General features: G+C 39.5%; 1 protein-coding gene across 4 annotated transcripts in view; it reads left to right on the forward strand.

Moving 5' to 3' along the window:
• Positions 1-13537, forward strand: part of cracr2b (calcium release activated channel regulator 2B) — a 29111-nt gene that overhangs the window by 5926 nt on the left and 9648 nt on the right. For 3 of the 4 annotated variants that reach the window (XM_062061070.1, XM_062061071.1, XM_062061072.1), the window contains exons 2-9: positions 7592-7862; positions 8577-8688; positions 9765-9912; positions 11025-11171; positions 11259-11344; positions 11409-11509; positions 11581-11768; positions 13313-13384. In XM_062061070.1, coding sequence (XP_061917054.1) covers positions 7592-7862; positions 8577-8688; positions 9765-9912; positions 11025-11171; positions 11259-11344; positions 11409-11509; positions 11581-11768; positions 13313-13384 — 1125 coding nt within the window. The remainder of the gene's footprint in view (positions 1-7591; positions 7863-8576; positions 8689-9764; positions 9913-11024; positions 11172-11258; positions 11345-11408; positions 11510-11580; positions 11769-13312; positions 13385-13537) is intronic. The other variant, XM_062061073.1, reaches the window with a different exon arrangement.

Genomic DNA, 13537 nt, shown 5'->3' on the forward strand with positions numbered 1-13537 from the left:
TTATTTTGTGTTTATCATATAGCGTTTTTTTGTGCTTGCCACCATGTTTCAGCATTCCATGCATATACTGACCTCTGGACCCACTGTCAAAAGCTTCTTCTAGCTTATTTGGGGGACCCTTTCACTTACCACCATCCTTAAATGATATTCACTACTATTGTAATTGTTCTATGGTATTGTGAATAAACTTGAAACACAGCATAATAGTTTTCACAGCTTTTTGGTTGTTAGAGGTAGAGAGTGTTTTAAAGGCCTACTGAAACCCACTACTACCGACCACGCAGTCTGATAGTTTATATACCAATGATGAAATCTTAACATTGCAACACATGCCAATACGGCCGGGTTAACTTATAAAGTGCAATTTTAAATTTCCCGCTAAACTTCCGGTTGAAAACGTCTATGTGTGATGACGTATGCGCGTGACGTCAATCGTTGAAACGGAAGTATTCGGCCCCATTGAATCCAATACAAAAAGATCTGTTTTCATCTCAAAATTCCACAGTATTCTGGACATCTGTGTTGGTGAATCTTTTGCAATTTGTTTAATGAACAATGAAGACTGCAAAGAAGAAAGTTGTAGGTGGGATCGGTGTATTAGAGGCGGACTACAGCAACACAACCAGGAGGACTTTGAGATGGATAGCAGACGCGCTAGCCGCCGACCTCACCTTGACTTCCTCCGTCTCCGGGCCGCCAACCGCATCTATGATCGGGTGAAGTCTTGCGTCGCTCCGTCGATCACTGGAATGCAGGTGAGCACGGGTGTTGATGAGCAGATGAGGGCTGGCTGGCGTAGGTGGATAGCTAATGTTTTTGGCATAGCTCTGTGAGGTCCCGTTGCTAAGTTAGCAACAGCATTGTTAAGCTTCGCCAGGCTGGAAAGCATTAACCGTGTATTTGCATGTCCATGGTTTAATAGTATTGTTGATTTTCTGTCTATCCTTCCAGTCAGGGGTTTATTTCTTTTGTTTCTATCTGCATTTAAGCCCGATGCTATCACATTAGCTCCGTAGCTAAAGAGCTTCACCGATGTATTGTCGTGGAGATAAAAGTCATTGTGAATGTCCATTTCGCATTCTCGACTCTCATTTTCAAGAGGATATAGTATCCGAGGTGGTTTAAAATACAAATCCGTGATCCACAATAGAAAAAGGAGAAAGTGTGGAATCCAATGAACCCTTGTACTTAAGTTACGGTCCGAGCGAAAAAAGATACGTCCTGCACTGCACTAGTCCTTCACTCTCACATTCCTCATCCACAAATCTTTCATCCTCGCTCAAATTAATGGGGTAATTGTCGCTTTCTCGGTGCGAATCTCTCTCGCTACATTGAAAACAATGGGAAAATGTGAGGAGCCCTTCCTCCTGTGACGTCACGCTACTTCCGGTAGGGGCAAGGCTTTTTTTTATCAGAGACCAAAAGTTGCAAACTTTATCGTAGTTGATCTATACTAAATCCTTTCAGCAAAAATATGGCAATATCGCGAAATGATCAAGCATGACACAGAATGGATCTGCTATCGCCGTTTAAATAAAAACATTTAATTTCAGTAGGCCTTTAAAGTAGAGTTCTAATTCTTTTTTTAAAGGCACAAAAAACAGGTCGTGTATTGAGAAACTTACATTTATATATATAAAACTTAGCTCTTACTCCACTTTTCCTTGGGTCGAAAACACAAGTTAAACCGGGGCTCATCAACTGGTGACCCGGGGGCTAAAACCGGCCCAGGAATGACACCAGACCAGCCCACGAGTTCAGTTAAAAAAATGTGGAAGAGATGAACATTTTTGCAGCAGATTCCTAAATACACCTGGGCGCTTTCATATAGGTGATTTTTGACCATCTTTTTGGCAGTAGGTCCTTAAGAACAGCAACGCTGACAAAATAAACAACAAATCAAATGTCCACTGCATGGTTCTCAGGAATATACTAAATATTTCAGTGTTTTTCCAACCACTGTGCCGCGGCACACTAGAGTGCTGTGAGATATTGTCTGGTGTGCTGTGGGAAATGATGCAACTTTACCTAATTGGTCCAAAAAATATTTTTTGCAAATCGATAATTATAATAATGTGCTGATGTCTAGTGCCTGTGCTGTATATAGTTCAAGTTTATTCACAATACCATGGAACAATTAAAATAGTAGTGAATATTATTTAAGGATGGTGGTAGTTGAAAGGGTCCCCCAAATAAGCTAGAAGAAGCTTTTGACAGGGGGTCCAGAGGTCCGTATATACATGGAATGCTGAAACATGGTGGCAAGCACAAAAAACGCTATATGATAAACACAAAATAATAGTACTAAAGTAAGCATACACATACATACATACATTCATTCAACCACGCACAACCCAACAGTAGTCTACCCCACATGAGGCATTAGAGATAGGTGGTTAATAGGTAAGATTTCAGTTTATTTTTGAAGTTGGAGAATGAATATAGCATCCTGAGGCTCTCATCAAGCCGGTTCCAAATCTTTGGTCCCCTGCATACAACACTTCCAGCAGTACAAGCCAGTAGACGATGTTAACCTGATATCAGATCTAAATTACGAGTGTTGTGGGCATGCTGGGGATGATAGATAGGAACCAAGCTACAGAACCTAAGATTCAGCCTGTGGATGACTTGATAGGTTAGACAAGCATTGTGATAAATATTGAACTCTGTCAGTCTTAAGAGATATAGAGCTCGGCAGGTTAACCATGTACTACCATGTAAAAGGAAAAGGCACTCAAGCATAGGGATGGCTATGCAAAACGAAAGTAAAACTGAACTGGCTACAAATTAAACAAAACCAGAATGCTGGACGACAGCAAAGACTTACAGCGTGTGTCCATACATGACATGACAATCAACAATGTCCCCACAAAGAAGGATAGCGTCCGCACAACTGAAATAGTCTTGTTTGCCAATACAAAGCAGGTCAGGCAATAGCACTCAAAGGAAGGCGTGAAGCTGCTACACGAAAACACCAACAAAACAGGAGGAGCCACCAAAATAACAGCGTAAGACAAGAACTAAAGCACTACACACAGGAAAACAACAACAAACTCAAAACAAGGCACAACAACCTGGTGGAGTTTAATTGTTTAACCTTTTCTGCTGGTGGCGTGCCTCTGTATTTTCTTTATTAAAAAAATGTGCCTTGCCTCAAAAAAGGTTGAAAAACACTGAAATATATTTTATTTGTTGTTTATTGAGTATGTCATAGTCGGCTCCACATCATACATGTTGTACATAATATACATACATATCTCCAGTGAACAGTCTTGTGCTCACTGGCAATATTATTATTTCACAAAAAATAAAATACAATTGAATTAAGAAAATACAATTAAATGAAATTATACATATCTCAAAAGGGTAACGGGAATACACTTTTTGAATCCCCCCGTTTTTACATACCGGTAGTTACTTGAACTAATATCCAGTTTCCTCTGAACCACATTTTATCACATTCATCTGGCTCCACATAACTCAATTTACCCAGAACAATATGCTTACAATTCTCAAAATATCATAAGTAAGTCATTCATATTCAAAACAAGCCTAGACCTTATTATACCGAACCAAAATATTAGATTTGTACAATTTCTTAAAATGCTCAAAGTTTGAACAGTGTTTAATCTCATCAATCAGGCTGTTCCATATTTTCACCTCACAGACTGAGACACAAAAACTTTTCCTTGTGCTAAGTGCTAAAGAGTGCTTATATTTTGCCCTTCCTCTGAGGTTATACCCCACATCCCTTTCTATGAATAAACTTTGACTATTTGAAGGCAATTGATAACTTCTTGCTTTAAATATGATAAGCCCTGTGAAATATTCTACTAAATCAGGAACTTAACAGTTTTGACCTTAACTCCTTGAACCCCACATTATGGACAATTCTAAGTGCCCGTTTTTGTAAAGTTGTTAAGGGATGTATGTTGGTTTTATAATTATTTCCCCAAACTTCTGCACTAAATACAAATAATACTTCTTTGCTTCTTTGTCCCCAAAACAATTTAGTTCAGTGGCCCTGCCTTAAACAAATGCCTGACTTTTTAAAGTTTATTTCACCCTTGCCCTGCCTGACTACCTAAAACAGTGGTTCATAACCTTGTTGGAGGTACCGAACCCCACCAGTTTCATATGCGCATTCACCGAACCCTTCTTTAGTGAAAAATAAATGTTGTTTTTTTTTCAAATTAAAGACAAAGTTATATGTTTGTGGTAACACTTTAGTATGGGGAACATATTCTAAGTAACAAAGACTAAATTTAGAGTTATTTGGACACTAGGGGAACATATTCTATGTAACAAAGACTTAATTTAGAGTTATTTGGACACTAGGGGAACATATTCTACGTGACAAAGACTTAGTTTAGAGTTATTTGGACACTAGGGGAACATATTCTAAGTGACAAAGACTTAGTTTAGAGTTATTTGGACACTAGGGGAACATATTCTAAGTAACAAAGGCTTAATTTAGAGTTATTTGGTTAGGGTTTGGGTCAGGGTTAGAGGGTTAGGGTTATAATAAGACCATGCCGAATAAGGCATTAATAAGTACTTAATAATGACTAGTTAAGAGCCAATATGTTACTAATTTGCATGTTAACAAACAACTAATTAATGGTGAATATGTTCCCCATACTAAAGTGTTACCATGTTTTTTCTTGGTGCATAAAATGAACCGTGCATGAACATCACCTTGTTCAAACAACAAAACCAACACAGTGCATAAACTCACAACAAATTACACACCTGCAAATCAGTCAGCTGTTGCCGTATCCGTAATACGCCGATAGGGATAAGTTTGTATTTACACGTTGAATCGGGTGTGTTTTGACCTCCGCCGAACCCCTGAGGCCAACTCACCGAACCCATAGGGTTCGATCAAACCCAGGTTAAGAACCACTGACCTAAAACATTAAAACTCTCCTCATATAATGTTGACACAAGTTTTCACACTAGAATTCCACTTATCTCTTATGTCAGGAGGAAGTTCTAAAGGCTCCATATATCATCTCCTCACAGCTTATCAGTTGCCACTCTTAAAAAAAAATTGTTTTTATAGATCTGGAAAAATGTTAGTGTTTGTAGAACCGTGTTCGCTAGATAAGGTAGTTTTTTTTGCTTTATTTAAATTATCATCCATCCTTGTTGTTATAACATTGCATGTAACAGTTGGTTGGGGGGCGCATAATAAATGAACATAACATAACATAACATGTAGGGTCGCTGTCATAAATCACTTTTATTAAGAGCCTAAAGTGTGGGACACATTTCCCCTGCAGTTCTTGGAGGCAGATTTGCCTGCAATTGTGGTAGCTCTAACAATGCAAATTAGGTCAAACACTATTTGCATCTCCTCACTCTTGCCTATCCACCCTCCTCTTGAAGAATACACAAACCTCACATGATCCTTCCATTCCGGGCCATACTCTTTACACAGCCTGGAGCATGTTACAGTTGTTGTGTAATATATCCTTTTTATATCTTCATTTGTATCGTATTTTCCGGACCATAGGGTGCACCGGATTATAAGGCGCACTGCCGATGAATGGTCTATTTTCGATCTTTTTTCATATAAAAGGCGCACCGGATTATAGGGTGCATTAAAGGAGTCATTTATTTATTTTTTTCTAAATGTAAAAGACTTCCTTGTGGTCTATATAACATGTAATGGTGGTTCTTTGGTCAAAATGTTGCATTGATGGTGTTTTACAGATCATCTTCAAGCCGCTTTCTGACAGTCGCTTCCAGATGCGCTGTTTTGTGGGCGGTCTTATTTTTGTGGCTCACCTTCGGCAGCGTCCTTTCCCCGTCATCTTTGTTGTAGCGGTGAAGCGTGCAAGGACAGGAGTGGAAGAAGTGTCAAAAGATGGAGCTAACTGTTTTAATGACATTCAGACTTTACTTCAATCAATAACGGAGCAGCATCTCCTCATCTGGAAACAACAAGTTGTGAAAAACCATCCGACCGGAACTCTAATAACTAAAGTTCCTTGGGCGAATAATATATACTCACTACACCGGTATGTTTTAGCGTTTTAATGGCGAGTTTACTGACCGATATAAGTAAGAACTTTACACTACTTTATATTAGAAATGGCAACAGCGGAGGATGAATGTCCCTAACAAGAAGATGGAGAAAAAGAAGAAGCCTATCGACTACGTCGTTGGTACGGACTACAAAGGCGGATGCGCGCAATTTTTCAGGATTTATGCAGATCCCAAATACAGATCAGCGGGTACCAGAAGGTAAAAAAAGTTGCTTTTGCATAATATTGCGAAACAAAACGCCAGATAATGTCTTACCTTATACACACACCATTATAATATTGTATGTTTAATGCGCCGACCATCCACCAAGCAGAGCGGCTTCATAGCTTACCAAAGTCGTACTAAAACATTTTGATAGATTTTTGAGCACCGGGTGTAATGTTCTATATTTTCAATGGAACATATAAAATGTGGGTGTTGTTTACTTGAGTGATATTGCATCATACCTCTTACCACGTATCTCTTATGTTTGACTGCCATCTACTGGTCACACTTATCACTACACCATGTACCAAATAAAGTTGCTTCGAGGTCGGTGAGCAAAACCAGAGTTATTCCATACATTAGGCGCACCAGGTTATTAGGTGCACTGTCGAGTTTTGAGAAAAAATTATAATTTTAAGTGCGCCTTGTAGTCCGGAAAATACGGTAAGTCCAATAAGTAGTTAGCCCTAGTAACATATGATATATTTAAGTGATGGAAATTGATTCCTAATTCCCCATTTCTGACCAAAAAGACATGTCTCATCATAGGTTGAGCTTATATAAAAGTATATACCGTATTTTTCGGAGTATAAGTCGCTCCGGAGTATAAGTCGCTCCAGAGTATAAGTCGCACCGGCCGAAAATGCATAATAAAGAAGGAAAAAAACATATAAGTCGCACTGGAGTATAAGTCACATTTTTGGGGAAAATGTATTTGATAAAACCCAACACCAAGAATAGACATTTGAAAGGCAATTTGAAATAAATAAAGAATAGTGAACAACAGGCTGAATAAGTGTACGTTATAAGAGGCATAAATAACCAACTGAGAACGTGCCTGGTATGTTAACGTAACATATTATGGTAAGAGTCATTCAAATAACTATAACATATAGAACATGCTATACGTTTACCAAACAATCTGTCACTCCTAATCGCTAAATCCCATGAAATCTTATACATCTAGTCTCTTACGTGAATGAACTAAATAATATTATTTGATATTTTACCTAGTGTGTTACCAATTTCACACATAAGTCGCTCCTGAGTATAAGTCGCACCCCCGTCAAACTATGAAAAAAAACTGCGACTTATAGTCTGAAAAATACGGTATGTATATTTAATGATGTACATTATATATTGTATGCTTTAACAGAGCAGCTAGAAATCATGTCTAGCGTCCTAGCAGAGTTTGCAGTTTGTGTTTGACTAGGGAGGAACCGTAAGCCGACTGCTAATAGAACATTGTAGACTAAAGTCTGTTGACGCCCAGGTGTGCGCTTTTCTACTCCCTTTTAAAGATCCAGTCCACACTCTTTCCTTTCTGTCTCAGCACAGCTCCAGCGATGTCCAAGTGGCTGAGCGACGGCGAGGTGCTAGAAGGTACAGGGAGTGGCGAGGCGGTACCCGTAAGCCCGCGACCTCAGGTTCTGCCAGCAGGGAGCCCAAAGTTAGGCAGGGGTCATAGCCCACTGGGTTCGCCCACCGCTAGAAAGGCATCAGCAGCTTCAAGCCCGCAGGCAGAGACCATGGGCAAGGCAAAGGAGCTGTTTGTGCTGTGCGACAAAGAGGGGAAGGGCTTCATCACCAAGCGTGACATGCAGGTGAGCAGCTGATAGAAGTTAATTAGGTAATTAAGATTCTTTATTGTCATTGCGCAAAGTACACAACAAAACTTGGCAAGCAGTCTTGAGACATTGTACAACGTATTTACAGGAATAAAATAGAATAAACAACAAAACAAGTGTAAACATTTTAAATCGAACAATAAAAGTGTAGACAAGATATGTTTTGCTTTCAAAAGGTGCAGCAGGTTTTAGTAGCATTTTAATATTGCATTTGAAGTAAAGGAGAACAGAAATGTATACACACATACAACATACATGTCCACATTTGTGTGTGTGTGCGAGCATGTGTGGGCAGTCGTTTAGGGATTCAGTAGACTCTTAAAAGCTCTGGGGGGAAAAAGCTGTTTCCTAGTCTGCTGGTGCGTGTGCGTCCGGTCCCGAGTCTGCTTGAAGGGAGAGTGGTAAAGGTGTTTGTGGCTCTTGTTGACTTCTTGAGTAGGTTTCTCTCAGATGAGGAAGTGGGGAGCCGACAATCCACCGAGCCGTCTTAATGATCCGCTGCAGGACCTTTTTGTTTATCTCCTGTGCAGCTGCAGTGCCAGACAGTACATCCGTACATCAGGCTGCTTTCTGTTGTGCAGTGGTAGAAGTTTGAGAGGAGATCGTGAGGGAGCCCATTCCGTTTCAGGGTTCTCAGGAGGAAGAAAAGGTGTTGGGTCTAGAGTCACATGACTGACATCCTTTCCACAGAGGCTGCAGATGGAGTTGCCTCTTTCGCCTGAACAGCTGGAGACAGTGTTTGAGAGTCTAGACCGCCGAAGCAATGGTTTCCTTACTCCACTGGAATTCAGCACCGGACTCGGTGAGCATACTGCACTTCAACATACAGTTATGTGTACACCCCTTGGTCTACTCAGACTCTTCTAAACAAAAGGGTGCACATTTCTCACAATTACTTGTATTCCAACAAGTGATTTCTTCCCGGAAGTGAAAACCAAGCTAAGATGGCTGTTGTACAGCAGGCAGCGCACACTATCTGAGTACACAAGGGGCTTATATATTCCTGCAAAAAGCAGATATGAGCAAAAAATCCAATTATGCAATTGAACAGATCCCTATACTTCATCAAAAGAAGATTTGTTGAGTGATAACAGATTATTTGTTGGTGGAGTTTCCAAACATATCGAACTATCTTGTGCTCCAAAGTCCAGACATCATTCTACACTACAAAAGATATAAAAACTTGTAAAAGCATTGAGGTCTACAACTTCTTTGTTTATGGCTGCTTCCAGGACATTGGTATCAGACTCTCCCAGATAAATGTGCATCATTTTTGATCGGGTAAAGTTGCATTTCATGATTTAACTTTGTGTCTCCTGTCATTTTGTTGCCTGCCCTTGCTTACACCGTTTACGAGTAGGTGTCATTTCCCTTCTTTACCAAGTATAACTACCGATGTCAACGTTGTGTATGTGCTGAAAGCTTCATTTATGATCGTTGCCTTTGGTAAAAGCTTAACTCTTGTAGGTTTCGCTCACATTTGTTTTATTTTATTCAGACTTGCCAAGTTGGTGCTTAGTATCAAAAATGTGTCTTAAGGATCAATCAATCAAAGTTTATTTATTATTTATTTATATATTGGCGCCTCGTACCCATTGACAACAGACGCTGGCTTGACCACCATGCATATTCAATGAGCAGAACGTGACGTCATTTTGAATCCAAGCAATATGCACCCTTACTGGGTTGCCTGTGATAGTTTTTCTGACAAATATACCAAGATTGAAATTTGTGTCACACCTTTAAGGTGTATGACAAGCTCATGTCTGTAAAATCTACACCATGGAGTATCCTGATTTCTTCAAATGACTGCAGCCCACATGCAATGGAGAAATACATATGTCAACAACTGTCTTATTTTGCAAATTCACGGTGCAGGTGAACTGATGGAGCAGAATGACTCGACAGGGCAAAGCCAAGACCTTACAGACAAGGAAAGAGAACAGGTCGACTGGTCTGAGAATTCTGCTGCAATTACACTCACTCACCTACTAAATGAACTTGGCGCAGACAAACTTTTTGACAGGTGAGATCCTTGCTGGTAAAAAAAATAAATAATACCCCAAGAGACAAGACAACAACGTTTCTTAAAATTTATAGTAGAGTGGTACCTCAATTTTTGTTATTAATCCGTTCAAAAACTTCTGTTGGAAACCAACGTTTTCCAATAACAAACAATGTAAATCTAATTAATCTATTGCAAACACATACAAATGGTAACACAAAACACGGTTAATAGAAAACAATCATTGTTTTCCACACAGAAAATACTACAAAATGCATATAAAAGACAAATTAAATCGATAAATTAACATTTAACATAACTTTTAACTTTAATAAAAGACTCTTGTTGGCAGAAAGGATGAGCGTAGAGGGAAAAGGGGTGGTGAGAGTGAATGCCATCTCTGTACTTTGCTTCCAGTTCTTTCTTGAATTCAATAGTGTTTCTCTCCTTATTTATCTGTTTTTGCACTTATTTCCAAGAACGCACACAACAACGACCGTGCGCTCACTCAACTTTCTCTACACGATCACATGCATGCATGCACGATAGCTTTACGACACAGCACTTCACATTGTCATGACAGCTTTATGTGTTTACATGCCGTCTTTCTTGTTCTGGCAAACTGCCTGGTCACCCCTCCTCCCTTTACATCAGCAGGGAATACGAGGTGGAACTAATCTTCGAGGCAGTCTAAACGTGCTGGGTTTATTTTAAAGTTAATACCGGTAAACACCATATTAGTTTTGATTGTTTAGCAAGACTTAGCATAGCAGGTTGGTGTATTAAGTGAAGCTCTGGAAACACGGACTCTAAGGCTCTTGTTGACTATCGTACTAAAACCAAGACATATTTAGGTTTCATTTTTTGTCTGAAACCGGGCATATGAAATTGAGGTGCAAATATACATTGTTGCTTGAGGTATTGGGGTTTCACGGCGTACATACAATATGAAAGTGTGAATTATGTTATTAGAAATCCAGTCTCTAAATACTGGTAAGTAGTGAATTATAAAATCAAGGGATGCTCATACGAATTAATAGTTTTTTGACAAGTGTATTTTTCGACTCAATATGATTGTTATTGCTACAGTGTATGCTTGTGAAGTTTGACTTTGTTTTCCTGTCGTGTGGCAGTCAGCAGGAGCTCTGTTCTCTGTGGTGTGAGCTCCAGAGAGAGCGTCCAGAGCTGCTGTGTCTCCTGGAAGGCATCCTGCTCCATGCCTTGACCCATTTACAAGACTCCATCAGAGAGCGAGACAGTCTTGAACAGGCTTTGCGCAGGTAGAAAACCTATCCCCTTCATTCTGCTGTGTGGGCTCAAACGTTGAGCTCAGTTTGAAAACCCCTTCAACTTTGTTGCACTTAAAGACGGGAGACTGAACATGATCAAGTTGTTCGGTCCATCTATGAAGAAATGGAAAACCAGCTCCATGAGGAACAAGAGAAGCGCCTTGCTCAGGTACAAACATGCAGTATGTACTTTGACTGTTGAACAGCTGATCTTACTAATTAAATGACCTCAGGATAGTGTCAAACAGAAGCAAAAAGGCTTACAGCTTGAAGAAGAGTTGAAGATGCGGGACCAAGAATTGGAGATGACGCTCAGCAGACAGAAAGAGGTGTGTAGGATGTTACTACTCTACAATGTCAACATAACAAGGAAGTCACCAGAACTTCTTTTTGCATGAAGCTGGACACCAGAATGCAGCTGCTTATCTGTGAGCAAGTAAGCATGAAGGAGAAGAACCACCAGCTGCGTAGCCTCAACATGCAGCTCCAGGAGCAGGCGGAGAGCAGCAAAGATCAGCTTCAGGCTGCTTTGGGTCAGCTGGCCCAGCTGCAGCTCAGCGCTGCCAAGGAGCAAGTGGCCAGACAACAGTAAGAAGCACGGGCTACCTCTGTTTGGTTTCTGCATAGCTTCATTACAGCAAAACTTGAAGTTTATCAACCACTTTCTATAAACGTTTCAGTCCAAACCAAAACGTAACTCTCTTCACATCACAGGTGTCAAACTCAAGGCCTGCCACATCATTTTATGTGGCCCGCGGCAGGGTGGAAATAATGTCCATCAACAAAACATTTGAAAGCTAGTTTGTCTTTCAATTTTGACATAAAAAATGTTCTGCATGCAATTGCATATCTTCTAAACCAGGGGTGCCCACACTTTTCAGCAGGCGAGCTACTTTTTAAATGACCAAGTCGAAGGGATCTACCTCATTCATATATATAATTTATATTTATTTATTTATGAAAAAGATGTTTTTGTTAACAAGTTAAAAGGTGTTTAATGATAATGCAAGCATGTTTAACACATATAGATTCCTTTCTTTCTTGAAGACAATAATATAAGTTGGTGTATTACCGGATTCTGATGACTTACTTGATTGGAATCAGACAGTAGTGCTGACAACGTCCACATTTTTTAATGGAGGAGAAAAAAAGTCCTCCTTTCTGTCCAATACCACATGAAAGTGGTTGGTTTTTGGCATCTTATTTGTCCAGCTTCCATACTCTTTATCCACTTTACAAGAAATACATTGGCGGCAAACTCCGTGGCTTGTGGGCTTGTGCACGCCAGCTTTCTGAGACTCTAATTTTGTTAGCGCAGGCAGGATAGAGCAGCGCTTTTATTGCAAAGACATAAACTATGTGGTCAGTTTTTAGGCTTTTGACAGGAGGTATTGTTGAAATAGAAACCGTTTCTCGCCTCCATGACGGTCTTTGTTTTCCTTCACACTGAGCTCGCAGCAGCCAGCGTCATCTCACAAGACCCTCGGGTGCCGTGAATGTCAATCAAGTGACGAAAGTGACATCATAGTGAAGATTTCTGATCGCTAATTTTTAGGACTATTTTTTCAACGCCTAGTTGGCGATCGACCGGTAGCTCGTGATCGACGTAATGGGCACCCCTGTTCTAAACGTTAAAATTATTTAATCATCCTACAAGATATTAGATACATTTTTTTTTTGTTTTTCAAAAATAAATACTTAATACATGTTTGTCAGCTTGACTTAATCTCCATCAATCTGTTAGTAAAAATGTAATAAACACAATTGCCCATGCAAATTGTTAAAGAAGGCTATTATTCGTTTATATTCAAATACAGTACTATATGACCATAATTGTGATGTGGCCCTCCATAAAATTAGTTTGACACACCTGCTTTTGTATCAACAAAATATGCTACAAATTATCTTGTCCACGAACGTTTTTACCAGCGTTGACTCAGACTGAAGAGAATAATACAATATGTTTTGTTGGTAATGTAAAGTTAAAGGTGAATCTGCATTTAGTTTGTTTTCAGAGTGTATTGTCAATGTACTATTCTTATCTTGAATTAATCTATATGTCATTATTCCCAAATACATCACCTTAGACCTACTTGAAATTGAAAAGAAAATTATCTCTTTTTTCATCATAGAAATGTGATAAAGGTGTCAAGAAACATGCAAAAAGAGAAGGAAAGTCTCTTCAGACAACTAGAGCTGTTAAGGTAAGTCCATAGCAACGTGTTTTGTTTTTTTTAATTACCGGTAAAATATACTCCGAACAGCAAAGTGTTATTCCTCTCAATACGTCAGAAAAATACCTCACAAGTTGACTCATGCTTGGTTTTGCATTCAACTTTCTTGATGAGAGGCAAAAT

This window comes from Entelurus aequoreus, linkage group LG10 (genome assembly GCF_033978785.1).
Source record: "Entelurus aequoreus isolate RoL-2023_Sb linkage group LG10, RoL_Eaeq_v1.1, whole genome shotgun sequence".
NCBI lineage: Eukaryota > Metazoa > Chordata > Actinopteri > Syngnathiformes > Syngnathidae > Entelurus > Entelurus aequoreus.